Genomic DNA, 18,726 nt, shown 5'->3' on the forward strand with positions numbered 1-18,726 from the left:
TTTTAACAACTTGGGTTTTATAATGCAAAGGTGTTCTGTGAGAAATCACTTTGATTCCGTTGTAGCCACCAAGTTCGTAACTGGACAGGCTCTCCTTAAGACCAAATCTGGGGGATCCCTGGGTGGCTCAGCGGTTTAGCGCCTGCCTTCGGCCCAGGGCGTGGTCCTGGAGTCCTGGGATCGGGATCGGGATCCAGTCTCACGTCGGGCTCCCTGCATGGAGCCTGCTTCTCCATCTGCCTGTGTCTCTGTCTCTTATGAATAAATAAATAAAATCTTTTAAAAAGACCAAATCAAAATGCTTGAATCACACCATTGATTAAGTCAACTCGAGAGAAATAACTGGGATAGAGACCTTGTAGCTTGCAAAGGCAAAAATATGTATGATTTGGCCCCTTAAGAATAAGTTTCTGACTCCTGTGATAGACTAAAGAAATGTCAGGAGTTTGAGAAACTTGGGTTATACACGTGGTTTATTTAGATGTTCAACCAAGTGCGGTGCAATGAGACCCAAAGGATTTGTGGGGCAGTAGGGTGGGGAGCCATTGCACTGAAATTATCAGACTCCCTTCAGAGGACTGATTTAGCCACGTTTGTTTTATCAATATCATTCAGTCCTGATACTGAGATATGTGCTCTGGCACATACCAGACAAATGTTTCAGCACTGTGCACAACCGGGTTGTGGTAAGTTTGTACCGTCTCCTAACACACTGTGTTTCTAACCACAAGCCAAACCCTTGAGGTTAATGTGGGTTTCCTATTTCTTCCTCATGGCCACTTGAGTGCCAATGAAGCAGTCATTTCAAAATTAGCCAAAGTCTGAGTGTATTTAGTCCTTTCTGTTAGATAATATGAGATTTGACAGTTTCCTGTAGATGGAAACTGCAGAAGGTATAGTCCTCCCGGAAATAATAGTCACCTCATTTCACTATATTAGTACAGTGTGCTACAAAAGAAACATAAAATTTGAACAAAGTTTGAAATACGTGGTGTGTATATACATATGCATCCTCACCCCCTCACCCTGCCTCCCCACATATCTCCTTGAAAGTACAGTTAAGGTCACACGGCTCCGAAATTGGCCATCTGTGGACCTGCCTCCAACTTCTCCAATGTGGACTCCTTGTTGCTTCAACATGGTGCCGTGGGAAGGTGCATGTCAGTGGCCTCACTAGTTTGTAGACATCCATGGTGACAGGAAATGAATCTCCCATCCCCTCTGGAGGAAGTGCTTGTGGTATAATCTGCCTGAGTTTGATTCTCACCACTTCCATGACCTTGGACAAGTTTTCTCACCTCTGATGGCTCCTGTGTAAAAACTGGAGATAAAAGGATGAGACACAAGGTGGAGATGAGAGTTAAGCAAGACATTGAGTATTTAATGTTGCCAGCTCATGGAAGGCAGTCAGGTAATACTAATGGTAGGTGACTTTTCTTCTCAGAACACAAACCCCACCCCTCTGTCCCTCCCGTGGCATGGTCTGGTCTCATCTCTTCTCAGGCTGAGCCGATTTAGCTCAAAGACTCATAGTCTGTTTGTTGTGGAACTGAAGATGTGCTCTTAGGCACCATTTCTCAATTTGTAAATTTGTGCTTTTGTCAGAGGAAAGGGCAAGCTTCCTTCAAGCCAAGACTCTCATTACTCTCTTAATGCGTCCTGGCCAACCCTGAGCATTTTTGTCTGTTCTACAGGGTCAGACCAAGCAAATTTAATTCTTGATGGAGAGGATCGTCATCCTTCCATCCCCTTCACCTATTCCTTGAGCTCTGGCAGGCAACCTTGCACCTCTCTGAAGAAGGATGCCCTCAGGTGGCAGAAGCTCCCTCTGCCAATGCTCTCAGAGACCCTGGGCAACCAGAAGGTCCTGGGATTTGAAGTGCCCACGCCAAAGGCCGCCCTTCCTGGTTGACTAACATGGGTATTCCAGCATTCTTGTGCCATCAGACAACCCTGAGGGGTAGCTGTGCCATATAGAAATTAAGATGACCTCTTCCATGCACCCCACCTGCTGGTGTTCACACTCCTTATTCCTTCCATCCGGTGTGAGCAGGACCCATGACTCACTTCTAACCAACATAATGTGGCAAAGGTGAACGGATGTCACTTTTGTGATTATGTTACAGAAGATTGTGGCTTTCACTTGGTGGATTGTTCTTGTTGGCTTTGATGAATGAGGCTGCCTTATTGGAATCTGCCTTGTGGAGAGACTCATGTGCCAAGGAACTGAAGGTGGCCTCTAGCCAATAGCCCATAACAAATGAAAACTTGGGATCCCTGGGTGGCACAGTGCTTTAGCGCCTGCCTTTGGCCCAGGGCACGATCTTGGAGACCCAGGATCGAATCCCACGTCGGGCTCCCGGTGCATGGAGCCTGCTTCTCCCTCTCCCTGTGTCTCTGCCTCTCTCTCTCACTGTGTGCCTATCATAAATAATAAATAAATAAATAAATAAATAAATAAATAAATAAATAAATTCTAAAAAAAAAAAACAAAAAAACAAATGAAAACTTGTCATTAAACATGTAAGCAAATGCCTGGGAGCAAATGTTTCCCCACTCGAGCCTTTAGGTGAGATCAGCTAGTCAACGTTTAACTGCAGCCATCGAGAGACCCCGAGATGGGAGACCCAGCTAAAGCATGCCTGGACTCTTAAGCCACAGAAACTGTGAGAAAATACATGTGTGTTGCTGATTTGTAGTCTGGCTTGTAAGGAGCTTAGTGGTCAGCACTTCATCCTAATAAGCAAAAAGCTGAACAAGCTGAAAAATCAACTCTTAGATCTGTCAGAAAAGTGAGGTCACAGGACAGACTGCTGCCCCGCAAATTGAAAAGACAGGCAGATGCAGAGAACAACTCGAGCCGAAACCCTTTAGCAGAAACTTCCACAGGAAGCAGCGCCAGGGTAGGAAAATCGGAACCGTAATTGAATTGCAGGAGGCTCAGTGTAGAGGAGTCTGAGTTACAGACTGCAGGGGTCCTCATGCTTCTGTGAGTTTACGTCCTGGAGGTCGACCGGGTTCCCACAGTGAAAATGAGAAAAATTGCTGGCGCTTCCTGCAGAGACAGGGGGGACATGGCTATTTTTAAATATGCTGCATCATTCTGTTCTTCCGAACAATACCCTCAAGAGAAACTTGAACCTGACTGTCCTGGGGCACTATCCAACTCCCACCCGCTCCAGCCATCCTTTCCCACCTAAGGCCCTGGGAGGGTAGGGGGGATGGACACACAATTAAGAGTCATTTAGGAAGTTCACAGGCAAGGGTACAGGCTAAGTACAAGACAGACCCAGTCATAGAACTGCATCTCCTCCCATCAATCTCCCCACCACGCCACAAACCACCTATTTATCTTGATTTTTTTCCCCAGCACATCGTGACTCATGTGGAGCTTGTTTTTAAGGGGGGAGGGGCAGAGGGAGAGAGAATCTTAAGCAGGCTCCATACCCAAGGCAGCTCCATCTCACAACCCTGAGATCATGACCTGAGGCAAAATCAGGAGTCGGCTGCTTAACCGACTGAGCCACCCAGGCACCCCCATGTCCAGCTTTAAACAAAGAACTACAAGACGTACTAAGGCAGTAAACAGTTTGTAAAGACAGAGCAAGCATCCGCTCTGTACTCCAGGAGGTTGGAATAAATGTGTGTTGCTTTAGGCTGCTAAATTTGGGTAGTTCGTTATGTAGTGCAGATTGCTTCAATGGCCTACCCATCTGCAGCTCCTGTGGGATGAGATGAAACCCAAGTCCCCGTCATGGGACTGCACACCGAATCTGCGCTCGGCCTCCCTTTCAGGATCACACGGTTCCGCCGCTTCTGCCTTCCCCAGAAACCCGTCCAGACAGACCCTTCCACGTGCATCCTCACCTCAGGTCCTGCGTGAGAGGCCTCCAGCCACTCACAGTCAGGCTGCCTTCTTTGTGTGTGTGGTGTGATTTCAAATCTTTCTTTACACCTTGCATCTTTAGTCATGAAGACTGTGTGTGTAACTTCAGAAAATGCCCCTGCTGGTTTCTAACCAGCTAGGCTTTAGACTTTGGCCTTCTTTCCAGTCGTTGTTTTGTTTGATCTTAAGATTTTATTTTTAAGTAATCTCTATACTCTATGTAGAGTTCAAATTTACAACCCCAAGATCAAGAGGAAATACAGTCCTCTGATGGGAGCCAGCCAGGAGTTGCTAACAGCCATCAGCATACCTGTTCCTTTCGATTCCTCAGAGATACAAGCGATTCTCTGTGCTGCCTGTCACCTCTTTTCCCACCAAGAACTCGTGATGGCATCGATGTGTTTTGACATCAGTGGGAGATAAGACATTCAAGAACATCTCTACAGTCAGGACATAACTTCAAATTGGAATGGATTCACCAACTTTTCATTGAATAAATGCTTTTCATCATTTATGATTTTAAAAGCACAGATACAACTTTTTTGGAGTCCAATTTGGCTGCCAATTAAGGATGGGTAATTTTTTTTAAAGATTATTTATTCATGAGAGACACAGAGCGAGGCAGAGGGAGAAGCAGGCTTCCTGTGGGGGTCCTGATGTGGGACTCAGTCCCAGGACCCCGGGACCATGACCTGAGCTGAAGGCAGACGCCTAACCACTGATCCCCCGAGGTGCCCCAAGGGTGAGCAATTAAGAGATAATTTTGTGGGGATCCTTGGGTGGCTCAGCGGTTTGGCGCCTGCCTTTGGCCCAGGGTGCGATCCTGGAGTCCCAGGATCGAGTCCCACGTCAGGCTCCTGGCATGGAGCCTGCTTCTCCCTCCTTCTGTGTCTCTGCCTCTTTCTCTCTGTGTCTATCATAAATAAAAATAAATAAATAAATATTAAAAGAAAGAGATAATTTTGTATGTACATTTTGTGTGTGTGTACTCTGAAGCCACTCCAGCAGATTTATGTAAAGCCAGCAGATTTATTTATTTACTTTTTAATAAATTTATTTTTTATTGGTATTCAATTTGCCAACATATAGAATAGCACCCAGTGCTCATCCTATCAAGTGCCCCCCTCAATGCCCGTCACCCAGTCACCCCCACTCCCCGCCCACCTCCCCTTCCACCACCCCTAGTTCGTTTCCCAGAGTTAGGATCCTCTCATGTTCTGTCTCCCTCTCTGATATTTCCCACTCATTTTTTTTCCTTTCCCCTTTATTCCATTTCACTATTTTTTATATTCCTCAAATGAATGAGACCATATAATGTTTGTCCTTCTCCAATTGACTTACTTCACTCAGCATAATGCCCTCCAGTTCCATCCACATCTAAGCAAATGGTGGGTATTTGCCGTTTCTAATGGCTGAGGAATATTCCATTGTATACATAAACCAGATCTTTATCTATTCATCTGTCGATGGACACCGAGGCTCCTTCCACAGTTTGGCTATTGTGGACATTGCTGCTATAAACATCGGGGTACAGGTGTCCCGGCATTTCATTGCATCTGTATCTTTGGGGTAAATCCCCAGCAGGCCAGCAGATTTATGTAAAAGAATTTGCCTTTAGTGGTCCTTGAGTGTCATTTGACTCGAATACAAACTGAGCATTGGGCCTCAAAATCATTACATTCCTTTTTGGACATTAGAAATAGTCATTAAAAATAAAACGTTTTTCTCTCTTTGAGCAGAAAGGTCCAAATGTCAGTATACAGAACGAGGCGAATTGAACTGAAAAGCTGGTACTTGTCATTATCAAGACTGCTGTCAGTGTGTCTTGGGACACCTGGGTGGCTCAGCGGTTGAGCATCTGCCTTTGGCTCAAGGTGTGATCCTGAGGTCCTGGGATTGAGTCCCACATCGGGCTTCCTTGGGGATCCTCCTTCTCCCTCTCCCTGTGTCTCTGCCTCTCTCTGTGTCTATCATGAAAAAATAAAATATTTTTTAAAATAAAGAATGATAGATGTCTTTAGATATGGAAATGGAAAAATTATTGTTTCTTATCACGAAGGATTGTAGAATTCTGCTTGCACACACATGTCGAAAAAGCACAAAATGCAGATTTAGATGGAAAACATTGCCCTTGACTTAACTCATCACTGAACTATCCTTAATAGTTCATGCCTGCCCATTTATTTGTGGCTGCATTCTCTTAGTTACTAAACATTTATTTTTTTTAAAAATAAATTTAAAAAAAATTTTTTTTTAAATAAATTTTTAAAATTTTAAAATAAATTTTATTTATTCATGAGAGACAATGAGAGAGAGACAGAGACACAGGCAGAGGGAGAAGCAGGCTCCATGCAAGGAGCCCGATGTGGGACTCGATCCTGGATCCTGGGATCACGCCCTGAGCCAAAGCAGACGCTCAACCGCTGAGCCACCCAGGTGTCCCTAAACATTTATTTTAAAATAATAGTATTCGCGGGATCCCTGGGTTGGGCAGCGGTTTGGCGCCTGCCTTTGGCGATCATGGAGACCCAGGATCGAACCCCACGTCGGGCTCCCGGTGCATGGAGCCTGCTTCTCTCTCTGCCTGTGTCTCTGCCTCTCTCTCTCTCTCTTTCTCTCTCTCTGTGTGACTGTCATAAATAAATAAAAAATTTAAAAAATATTAAAAAAATAATAGTATTCGCTATTCATAATCACAAGTCAGCTTTGAATATATTCTTGTTTTCTTTCTCCTTGGTTTTTATTCCATCACTAATGTCCATTGCAACTTTCTCTACTATTACTTTTGGTACGTTTACTGCATCACAGTGCTTTGTTTTATTTTTTAAGATTTTATTTCTTTGTGAGAGACACACAGAGAGAGGCAGAGACCTAGGCAGAGAGAGAAGCAGGCTCCCTGCGGGAAGCCTGATGTGGGACTCAATCCCAGGACCCTGGGGTCATGGGATCAGGACCTGAGCTGAGCTCAGCTCAACCACTGAGCTACCCAGGTGCCCAGACTGCATCACAGTAACTAACGGTTTTTATTTTGTGGAATGGCTGTGCTCCAGCATATTAGCTGTGAATTGAAAAGTCCAATCTCTGTGAAGCAAATCCTGTTTTGCCTTCTATTTGAGCTCTACTTATTTAACAGCTGGTTAGTTGGCCTTCAGGAAGAAAGCATTTTAAGTGGTGTATAAGGAGGTGGGGTCGTTTGGGATTAGATAGGTCCATCTGAGCTCACTGAACCGCTCAGCTGTGCAAAAAGAGCCTCCATAGGAGTCTCTCATAGCATAGCCCGGGTGTCTTTTATCTAGACCAGGGTGAAAGTAGTTAAGTTTCTACCTGAGAACCTCATCAGGCCATTCTCCCTTTCTCAACTCAAAATCACTTTCCTTTGTCACTTTCAGTACTTATCCTCCTTCCTCTCCTATTGGCTTCCGTCTCCCCCTGCAGCATCCTGACTTCTGTTCCAGGTTAGTGCCAAACATTTCTCCCCCACTGGGGCTTTCAGTACCTGGAGGAAGGATGTTGCTCATCAAGGCAAACCTCCTGCTTCCAGCCCTAACTCATCATTTGCATTTGGAATGGTCTTTGGCTTAGTATGATGTTGATCAGTTTTTCTGCCATTTAGAAGGAAGCCCTCCCCACCTTTAAATGTGGGCTGGTCGTTCCCTTTCTTTTTTAGGTTGAGATACAAGCTCTAGGATCTTGCTACTCAAAGTAGGAGCCATTGATCGGCAACAACAACATTCCTAGAAGCTTGCTAGAAATGCAGAGTTTCATGAAGTGCAGGGCCTCACTCAAACATCCCAACAAGCAGAATCAGAATCTGCTTTTCAATGAGATCTGCAATGGGATGCACATTACACTTTATGACTTTTATTCTCCAGTCTGATATCATTTCAATCTTTTCTTTAAAGTACGATTTCAGGGGATCCCTGGGTGGCTCAGCGGTTTAGCGCCTGCCTTTGGTCTAGGGCGTGATCCTGGAGTCTCGGGATCGAGTACCACTTTGGGCTCCCTGCATGGAGCCTGCTTCTTCCTCTGCCTGTGTCTCTGCCTCTCTCTGTCTCTCATGAATAAATAAATGGAATCTTTTATTTTATTTTATTTTATTTATTTATTTTTTTAATAAATGGAATCTTTAAAAAAAAATAAAGTACGATTTCATTTTTAAAATATTTTATTTATTTATTCATGAGAGACAGAGAGAGGCAGAGACACAGGCAGAGAGAGAAGCAGGCTCCCCTTAGGGAGCCTGATGCAGGACTTGATACCAGGACCCCAGGATCACGACCTGAGCCGGAGGCAGATGCTCAGTCACTGAGCCACCCAGGTGCCCTACAATTTGATTTTATTTTTTATTATTTTTTAAAAATTTTTTTATTTTATTTTTTTAAGATTTTATTTTATTTACTCATGAAAGACACAGAGCGAGCTAGAGAGAGGCAGAGGGAGAAGCAGGCTCCACGCAGGGAGCCCGACGCGGGACTCGATCTCGGGTCCCCAGGATCAGGCCCTGGGCTGCAGGCGGCGCTAAACCGCTGCGCCACTGGGGCTGCCCTACAATTTGATTTTAAATCATACTCAGTGTCTATCTCTTTCTACTTTTCTCCATTTATATCTATGATTAATTTGTTTACTTGGCACTGACAATGCCTTTGCCCTTTATATATTCTTCTTATTAAGGCCTGGTAACACTCCTATTTACTGGACACAGCCTGTCTCTTCATCTTTTCAATCAGTTTATACCTGGTACTCGATAAATTTCTGTTGAAATGAATTGAAAGGCCAAGATAATACTGATACATCTGATGATGGACGCCCATCAGGGCTGTGGCTGCCCCAGCTGAAATCCTTGATCAGGAGGGCAGAGTCTTAGCCTGGGTTCCCTAGAAAGCAGAGCCTATAGCAAATTGTGCACTGAAGCTTTTTCCTGGGGAACATCATTGCATCCCTGGACAAAAGGGACGTAAAGGAGGGAATTTCGGAGGAAGAGAAAATTAAAAGTGGTACATTTATATAGAGACCATAAATTCCTAAGAAACACAGCTGGTTGCTCAGGGCCGTATCCAGCCTTTCCTCAAACTTCCAGAGGAAGGGAGGATGTAAGACCAATTTCTGTGCCAGCAGCTTCTTGCTGCCCATCCTTCATTGTCCTGTTTGCCTGCCCCACTACTTGTTAACCTCTGTGCATTTTGGCCTTAGGCACCCAGCCTTTTGGGGCAGCTGCCAGAACCTGCAGGGCCAAAATGTCTAGGTCTCCACCAGTTTTGTAAATAGAGTTTTTCTGGAACATAGCCATGCCTGTTAACTTGCATACTGTCCACCTCAGTTTAAGGATTAGTAAAGCTCACCGGGAAGGTTCATTCTGTGTTTTAAATAAGGCAATGAATGTAAAATGCAAGGTGTAGTGCCTCCCACTGGTGCACCGTGAACACACTACTGTTTTTGTGAACACACTACTGTTTTTGTGAATCGTGCTCTCACTTATGCTGCCAGTACATCTCAACAGACCACCCACCCGCCCCCCCACTACCTCCTTCACTGCATTCTGTGGCATACCTGAAGTTCTTCCCAGGAGCTCGGTCCTTTCCATGAAGACCTCTGGGTGTCAGGGACCTCACTGGGAAAAGAAAGTTGTCTGTAAGAGAAACTCCAGCAGTTAGTGTATCTGATCAAGTGGGATGGTGCAAGTTGTGAATTGTGGAGCAAAGGAAAGCCAAGACAACAGAGTGTTTCCTGGACAGCCCAGACTGAAAATGCAAGGTGGGATCCAGGGAGGGAGGAAAGGAGGAAGAGTGGGTGCAAAAATGAACATCATACATTTCAAGGCCCTGATGATTACAGCACAGATATCTCAGTGTTTGGGCTCAGCTGACTGGCTTGGGCAGTATCAACTTTGCATTTCTCACATCTACATACTTCCAGATGTTTCCACCTGCCGTGTGTGTGCTCGACCTGTCTACTTTTTCATATTATAGTTGCATTCTTGTACAAAAAGTTTTTTTCTTTTAAAAAATTTTATTTAAAATCAATTATAGTGTATTATTAGTTTCAGAGGTAGAGTTCAGTGATTCATCAGTTGCACATAAAATCCAGTGCTCATTCCATCAAGTGCCCTCCTTAATGCCCATCACCCAGTTACTCCGTCCCCCACCCATCTCCCCTCCAGCAACCCTCAGTTTGTTTCCTAGAGTTAAGAGTTTCTTATGGTTAGTTTCCCTCTTATTTCCCCCTCCCTCCCCTATGTTCATCTGTTTTGTTTTGTTTTTTATGAAATCACATACTTGTTTTTCTTTGACTTACTTCACTTAGCATAACACCCTCTAGTTCCATCCATTTAGTTTTATTTCTTACACTAATTTCAAGTTCTTTCTGACAGTTAAAAAGTTTAATCTCCTATCCATCCTTCCACAGGTTTGCTCTGAGGCCCATCTGTAGCATAATCATGTGAGCCGATCTGGCCTAGGACTCTTTGTTTGTAATAATTTCCCTCTTTTTACTACTGACCCCCCTGAGAGCCTTATCCTTGAATACTTGGCACCTGAATCTTCAGAGCCCTCAGGTTTGCATGTGGGAAGCAGAGAGGTGGGCCATGTGCAGCTTGGGCACAAAGCAGAGATTGAAATGCGGTAGCACTTTTGCAAGGATTGACCACGCAAACCCTGGGCATTAGGGCAAAGATACAGATGCTCCTTTGTCATTTTTATCTTTTGAAGTCCATTCCGCACACTGACCTCCAGAGGCAATCTCTGCTTTCTGGGAGCAAAGGAAGGAGGAGATCAGTGGTCCAAAATAGCCGGATTCACGCTTTCTAAGGGACTGGGAAATCCACGTGTGGGGAATACTTCTGTGATGTTTTCTGCTATTTTTACAAGCAAGAGTATAATGCCCAAGAGCGGTTGCGGTTTTGACAATGTTGGTCTGTTCCAGAATTCTCTCAAAGCATCTGCCCCTGCTAATAGACATGTCAGGTCAGATCCTTTTGAAGTGCTGGCATTCACAGCCCTTTGTTAAAGGCTCTGCTTCCCATCTGGCAGTGCAGCCTCCTGTCTGTCTACCATGAATTCCAGCAGGGCAGCCCCGTCCTGCGGTCTTCCAGGAAGAAGGCCTAGGAGCTGAGCCCAAACTTTGCCTTAAAGTTGCAAAGCTGGCGGTGGAAATGCAGATGAACAGCTGGGCGGGAGGGCATGTGTTTGCATTTAGGTGTTTAATAAGTGAGGGGAGGGAGGAACAGTGGGGATGCCTTCTCTTCGGCTGATTTGGAGAAAACCTGGAGAGGGGCCCATTTATTGGGGACAGAGATCAAAGGGTGGCTGCTTGGGCTTTTTTTTTTTAATTACTCTTGAAAGCTAATTGAGAATACCAGAACCTAAATGGAAACAGTGAAAACGGAACACTGAACAATGAAGTGCAAAATGTCAGCGTGGACGTGTCTCCTTAGGCCAAGTGCCTCTGTCTTTGTCTAAGATTTGAATTCTCCGAAAAGCCTACGTCTGCGGGTGTTTCCGAGGCGGAGTGGGGGCGTGAAAGAGCACTATTTTAACACCCGCCGCCTCGGGGGTTATGAACTTGTTGGGGTGCCTGTAACGCATCAGAATTAGGGATGCCGGGTCCCAGGTAGGACAGAGCTGGCAAACGGGGCGTGCGTTCGTGGTCAGATCGGTGACGGCGACATGGCAGTTTGGGAGCTGGCTCGGTGCAAGTGGGGAAGGCTGACCTGCGCGCCTGGGCGCTTCCCCTCCCCGCACCCCTCCTCCTCCGGACCCAGCCTCACCCTCGTGAGCCCTCGTGGCCTTAGCAGAGGGCGCAGCCCCCCCGCCGCCCGCCGCGGCAGCGCCTTCTCCGCACGCGCGGGGCCGGGGCGGGGGTGCGGCGACGGCCCGGGCACATGATCTCCCACCCCGCGGGCACCTGACCCAGACGGGCCGCTGGGACCCGGCAGCACGGCCCATGGCCTCCCCGCGCCTCGGGACCTACTGCTGCCCCACGCGGGACGCCGCCACGCAGCTGGTGCTGAGCTTCCAGCCGCGGGCGTTCCACGCGCTGTGCCTGGGCAGCGGCGCCTGCAGTGTGGCGCTCGGCCTGCTGCAGCTGCTGCCCCGCCGCCGGCCCGCGGGCCCCGGGAGCCCCGCCGCCCCGCCCGCCTCGCCGCGCGCCCCGGCCTCCGTGCGCATCCTGCGCGCCGCCGCCGCCTGCGACCTGCTCGGGTGCCTGGGTGAGGCGCGCGGCCGCGGGGTGGGACCTGCTCGGTGCGCGGGGACGGATGGTGGCCCTCGGGATGGGACCTGCTGGGTGCCCGGGGAGGGAGTGTGGCCTGCAGGTTGGGACCTGCTCGGTGCCCGGGGAGGGCGCGCGGCCCGCGGGGTGGGACCTGCTCGGTGCCCGGGGAGGGAGCGTGGCGCTCGGGATGGGACCTGCTCGGTGCCCTGGGAGGGAGTGTGGCCTGCAGGTTGGGACCTGCTGGGTGCCCGGGGAGGGAAGGTGGCCCGCAGGTTGGGACCTGCTGGGTGCCTGGGAAGGGCCCGCGGCCCGCGGGGTGGGACCTGCTCGGTGCCCGGGGAGGGAGTGTGGCCCTCGGGATGGGACCTGCTGGGTGCCCTGGGAGGGAGCGTGGCCTGCAGGTTAGGACCTGCCAGGTGCCCGGGGAGGGATGGTGGCCCGCAGGTTGGGACCTGCTAGGTGCCTGGGGAGGGAGCGTGGCCAGCCGGGTGCGACCTGCTGGGTTGCACCGTGCACGGTGCACGGGGCCCTGAGCACTGCCCTTGGGTTGGGCGGGTTGTCTGCATAGTCCTAGCCTAGAGGATGAAATCAAAGGAGGCTCCCTAGGTACCAGACAGGACGGCCAGGGGACTCCGCATACAAGGTAGGCAGTAAAAATATGCGTCGGGGACATTTGTTGGAGGAAAAAAAGTTTGTTATTAAAAGCTTACTAGGAGAAACTTTAGATGGGGAGGTTAGCAAAACACAGATACTATAATGGATCCATAATTCTGCCAGAGACTAACAATATTTTGTGTATATACACACCTAGAGTCATTTCCAAAATGATTTAGCAGAATCAGGAAGAAAACTTGGTGTATGTATCCCTAATACATATAAATTGTCAGGCTTGAGTTTTTTGGGTTTTTTTAGGAATGAATTTATTTATTTATCTATTCATTCATTCATGCATTCATGAGAGAGGCAGAGACACAGGCAGAGGGAGAAGCAGACTTCCTGCGGGAAGCTGGATGTGGGACTCCATCCCAGGACCCCCCAGATCACACCCTGGGCTGAAGGCAGACGCTCAACCACGGAGCCACCCAGGCGTCCCCAGGCTTGGGTTTTGTACCACAGGTGGCCAAACTGTAGCCCCCATGCCAAATCCTGCCTGCTTCCTCTTTTCTGTGGCCCTAAAGTCTTTTTTTTTTAATCAAAAGAAAGATATTTCCTGGCATATAAAATATTCAATAAAATTTAAATGTCTATGTTCTTCAGTGCAGTTTTATGGAAACAGGGCCATGCCATACTGTTTTTTTTTTTTAAGATTTTATTTATTTATTTATGAGAGAGAGAGAGAGAGAGAGAGAGAGGCAGAGACACAGGCAGAGGGAGAAGCAGGCCACATGCAGGGAGCCCGATGTGGGACTCAATCCCAGGTGTCCAGGATCATGCCCTGGGCTGAAGTTGGCGCTAAACCTCTGAGCCACCCGGGCTGCCCCATGCCAGACACTTGTGCATTGACTCCTGCCATGTCTGCCCTAGAAGGACAGAGGTGGATGTTGGCAGAGAATTATGGCCTATAAAGCCTAAAATATTTTCTATCCATCCTCTGCAGAAACTTTGCCACCCCCTGCATTAAACTTACATGGCACTTTTTACAGATCTCTTACCTAAATATCGCTGACCATTTGTTTAAGGTTTTATTTTGAAAACTTTCTAACAAAAATCACAAAGACTGTTTAATGAACCCCTGGACCCATGACCTCACTCTGTCTACACCCCATCCTGGTATCACACTCTCCACTGGCTTAATCTGAAGCAAATCCCAGAATGTGTGTACTTTGATCCATACAGATCTCAGTATACAGTTCTTGAAGTTAAGAATTAAGTATACAAATATATATGTTTATCATACTAGTATTATCACCTTAAAATAATGAAAATCAGTTCTTTAATGCCACTACTATGTGTTCAGTTGTCTCATAAATGCTATTTTGCAGTTGGCTGACAGGTGCTAACCATTTTGGAATTGTATTTTTTGGTAATTTTGCTTTTGAAGCAAAGGCTGTTGATAGCACTGGTTCTGGGCCCTGAGGAGATGGCTGCAGCTCCTACCCTGCCTTGGGCAGGTAGCAGTAGAGATGACCATGTGTCTTAAGGCCCCCTTCTCCCGGTCTGTATTCTTGTGGTTGGAGACCCTCAAGGACCTTGACTTCCAGGAAATGCTGTGGAACCTGTAGTCACTTTCTCAGATTTGAAGAATCAGACAGGAAGCAGTACTTCCTTTCTCTTAGGGATGAAATCATTTTGGTGTGGGTTAATTAAATCAGAAGTTTGTTTTCTTCCTGATTCTGCTAAAACATTTTAGAAAAGCAGAAAAGCATCTTTTTTTTTTTTTTTTTTTAAGTTTATTAAGTAATCTCTACACTTCATGTGGGGCTTGAACCCACGACTCCTGGGTAAGAGTGTATGACTCTTATCCAGGCACCCCTGGAAAAGCATCTTTAAAAAAAAATATTTATTTATGCATGAGAGACATAGAGAGAGAGAGAGGCAGAGAGAGAGGCAGAGACACAAGCAGGCTCCGTGCAGAGAGCCCGACGTGGGACAGGATCCTGGGTCTCCAGGATCATGCCCTGGGCTGAAGGCGGCGCTAAACCACTGAGCCACCGGGGCTGCCCTGGAAAAGCATCTTAATAGCAATTTCGTTTCTGTAGCTTGGATATGTGGAAATAAAGATGCACTCAAGTATCTTTTAAGGATCAGTGGAAAAATATTTGTATATGTTCTTGCTTTTGGAAAGGGAGCTGCATGATCTTGACAAATGAACGGAGGCAGAATTAAAGGGAAAGCTTGATGACTGACCCCTCTCTGAAAAGTGAATACTTAAGATGCCTACCTCATAGGGCAGAGATTTTTTTTTCAGTTTTATTGAGATATAATTGACATACAGTAGAGTAAAAATTTAAGAGCTACAGAATAATGACTTAACATACACATATAGTGAAATGTTTACCAAAGTAAGTTGACACACATCAACTTATATCAATACAAAAATATGTAGGGCACTTATAGGGCTTAGAGGAGTGCTAGATGCTGAAAATGATAAGGCATTCTATAGAAGAAAAGCATTATTTTTGTGAGCAGTGCTTGATAAGGAGAAGATCTGTCTTAAGCTTTTCTTGGTGTCCATAGTTTCTCTTCAGTGGTGTGTTACGTAATGTAAATTTAGTATTGTATTACCTAGTGTATGTTATGTAGCGTATCACACACTGTATTTTTATTTTTTATTTTTTTAAAGATTTTTTATTTATTTATTCATGAGAGAGACACACACACACACACACACAGAGAGAGAGAGAGGCAGAGGCACAGGCAGAGGGAGAAGCAGGCTCCATGCAAGGAACCTGACATGGGACTTGATCCTGGGTCTTCAGGACCACGGCCTGGGCCAAAGGCAGGCACTAAACCACTGAGCCACCCAGGGATACACCACACTGTATTTTTAGAGTGCATTTTTAAAAAAGATTTTATTTGTTTCTTAGAGAGCAAGCACAAGCAAGGGGGGAGGGGGAGAGGGAGAAGCAGACTCCACTGAGCAGGGAGCCCTACGTGGGGCTCCGTCCCAGGACCCTGAGATCATGACCTGAGCCGAAGGCTGATGCTTGTCCCACTGAGCCCCCAGGTGCCCTATATTTAGAGTATATTACACAGTTTACGTTTGGTGATGTACTGTATAATATATATTTGGTAGAGAAGTATGCAGTGTGAGTTTGATGGTATATGAGAGTGTCTATTTAGTATTATGCATTGTATATTTAACAATATATTACACACTAATTAGTGTATTTCAGTGCATAGTGTATAACTTTGTACTGTTTACAGTTACCGTTTAGTATCATATTACATAGTATATGCTTAGATACAGGGTGTCACATTACCTACCAAGGAGCCTTAATATATATATCTTAAGGGCGTATACTGTTTTGAGGAGAATTAGATATTTAGGTCTAGTAACAAAGAAAACTTACAAATAATAAAAGTCAAGAGCAAATCATCGAGAGTTAATTTGTGAAAATATTAAATGCATTTTTTTCTTAAAGCTATCTTTTTGCATTTCAGAATTGTGCTTTTTCAGTCATTTATTTCGTCTGTGAGGAATAGTTGACACGGACATTGAAAATATAGCCAAGAAATACAGATCTTTTTTTAAAAAAATATTTTATTTATTTATTCATGAGAGACACAGAGAGAGAAGCAAAGACGCAGGGAGAGGGAGAAGCAGGCTCCATGCAGGAAGCCCAATGTGGAACTCGATCCTGGGATCCCAGGATCACGCCCTGGGCCAAAGGCAGACGCTCAACCACTGAGCCATCCAGGCGTCCTGAAATATAGATTGTTATTCAAATAATTGCTTCTTCATATCAAGTAAACAAATAAGGATTTAAGGATATGACTGGGGGTAGAAAATGCCTGTGCTGGCTTTGTGACCGAAATCATTACTCCCTGGATCTTCCTTGTTTCTCTGTCTCTCTGCACACACCCTTGTGTGTTTCTTTCCTCCCTCATTTCTTTCTCTGTGCATTCCTATCTACTCATCCATTCATTTACTTATTCTTAGAGAGCAACGAGCTTTCGATCTGAATTAGGAGCATCACAGTGTGCACTAGTTTACACTTAGCCACAGCCTTGGTTTCGTGGTTGTGGGTACCCTGCAGTGCACTGTGGTCTGGGAGCAGGTGCTCCTCAGAAGGTGCTGTCAGAGGGTCTGTGGTAGCCTAACATTACATCACCCTGCCCTGCGTCCTTCACCGCACTTCTCATCACCCAGTCATCTTATCCTCTCACATAGCACGAGAAGAAGGGGGAGTAGAATCCGGTAAGGGAGGTTGAGAGCCACTACATTCATATCACTTCCGGGACCGTATATTGTTATAATTGTTCTATTGGATTATTAGTTGTTAAACTTTTGTACCTAATTTATAAATAGAGTTTTATCACAGGAATGCATGTGACAGAAAAAACATAGTATATATAGGATTCAGGATAGTCTGCAGTTTCTATATCCACTGGAGGGGGGCTTGGAATGCATCCCCCGCGGGATGATAGTGTCATCTGATTCTCTTTCAGGTATCTTGTTCCGATCTGCGGTGTGGTTAGGATTCCCAGATCTTGTCGAAAACATCTCCAGTGTGAATGGGACAGACGTTTGGCCCGCTGTGTACTGTGTGGGGAGTGCAGTAAGTACACCGCCTTTTGGTCACCCTCTTCTGTACACTGTGCTCCTCTTAGGCTGTGGTCCCCAAAGAGTGGTGTCACCCCATGGGGGTTTGTCCGAAATGCAGATTCTCTGAGCCTGCTGATCAAGAGCCGGGGCTGGGGGCCATCTGCGAGTGACGAACCCTCCAGGGGCTCCTGACTGCCAGCTCAGTTTAGCACACGTATACAGTCCTTACCTTAGGTTGAGCTGCAGTTAAAACCAGCTGGCCAAAAAGAGAGAGAAAGAAGAAAGTTACTGATTTATCGGATGTATTCCGCTTAATGAAACCTGTATTTGAATACACGTATCTGTATTGCTGTGCAGAACCGTCTGCCTCTCTCCCCTCTGCCCGCATTGCTTCCCAGCTGTGTGCAGTGGAGCATCTGGCTCAGCCCACCCCGGGAGGCGCACCAGGCTCCTGCTGCCTGTAGCATATGGAGCCCCTTCCTGCCCCTCTTCTGGGAAGCCCTTTCCCGCCCAAAGTCTGTCCTTGTCAGCAGAGAGCTGCCCCTTCCCAGGTGCCCTGAGCCCTGACCCTGGTGCACAGTGTGCACATGAGGCCTGTGAGGCCTTCGTCTCCCCCGCCTGCAGGTGTCCAGGGAGGCAGGGCCCGCAGGCCAGTCCCACTGAGCACACCAGGACACACACCGCCCTGGGGCATATCCCACCCTTGCTTTCCCAGACTGAGCACCATCTCCCGAGGCCTTTCATGTCCTGCTTCCTGACGTCAGGCCAGCTCATTTCACGGGTGGGGCAGTCTGGTGCCTGTTTCCAGGAGCTTTGATGCCAGGCTCTTCCTGATTACAGATGTGGATCGAGCTGCTGTACAGCGCCTGCTTCTGGTGGCTGTTTTGCTATGCAGTGGATGCCTACCTGGTAGTCCGGAGATCAGCAGGACAGAGGTATTCAGAGGAAGCCTGTAGAACCAGGTTGTGTCATATGATGGAGGGCTGGGGGTACCACTGAAGGCTCCAAAATATTCGTCAGTATGGCAGGCACAGGATGTCAGCCAGCCCCTCTCCAAGAAACCTCTCTGGCAGCTTAGTTTTATAAAAGGCTGAAGGCAGATTTAAAATGAGGCTTTTTAAACCATGATAAGTGATCCATAGATTAAGTACTCGCATTTTGGACACATACTAAAAAAGAATTGGCATGAATATAGACAGTATTTGACAGTATCTAAAGGTTTGAGGACAAAGTTCTTTGAAGTGTGTATTGACACATTATGCCAAGTGTAAAACACTGGAGCTGCAGGTGGCTGCCTGGTGAGGGATGGCCCAGTGGGTACGGCCCCGTGCAGTAGTCACCAGCTGTGGAACTGTCAGCAAGTTGCTTAATCTCTCTGGACTTCTGTTTTCCTGGGTATAAAATAGGACTCCCTCATCAGGTC

The 18,726-nt window shown here is 46.7% G+C and overlaps 1 protein-coding gene across 7 annotated transcripts in view; it reads left to right on the forward strand.

Moving 5' to 3' along the window:
* Nucleotides 1-11,778: 11,778 nt before the first annotated feature.
* Nucleotides 11,779-18,726, forward strand: part of GPR143 (G protein-coupled receptor 143) — a 50,724-nt gene continuing 43,776 nt past the window's right edge. For 2 of the 7 annotated variants that reach the window (XM_077888305.1, XM_077888304.1), the window contains exons 1-3: nucleotides 11,781-12,089; nucleotides 17,207-17,316; nucleotides 18,144-18,238. In XM_077888305.1, the coding sequence (XP_077744431.1) occupies nucleotides 11,825-12,089; nucleotides 17,207-17,316; nucleotides 18,144-18,238 (470 nt within the window). In that variant the 5' untranslated portion in view covers nucleotides 11,781-11,824. Of the gene's footprint in view, nucleotides 12,090-17,206; nucleotides 17,317-18,143; nucleotides 18,239-18,726 lie in introns of all 7 variants that reach the window. The other 5 variants (XM_077888307.1, XM_077888306.1, XM_077888308.1 and 2 more) reach the window with 4 other exon arrangements.

Source organism: Canis aureus, chromosome X, assembly GCF_053574225.1.
Source record: "Canis aureus isolate CA01 chromosome X, VMU_Caureus_v.1.0, whole genome shotgun sequence".
Classification (NCBI taxonomy): domain Eukaryota; kingdom Metazoa; phylum Chordata; class Mammalia; order Carnivora; family Canidae; genus Canis; species Canis aureus.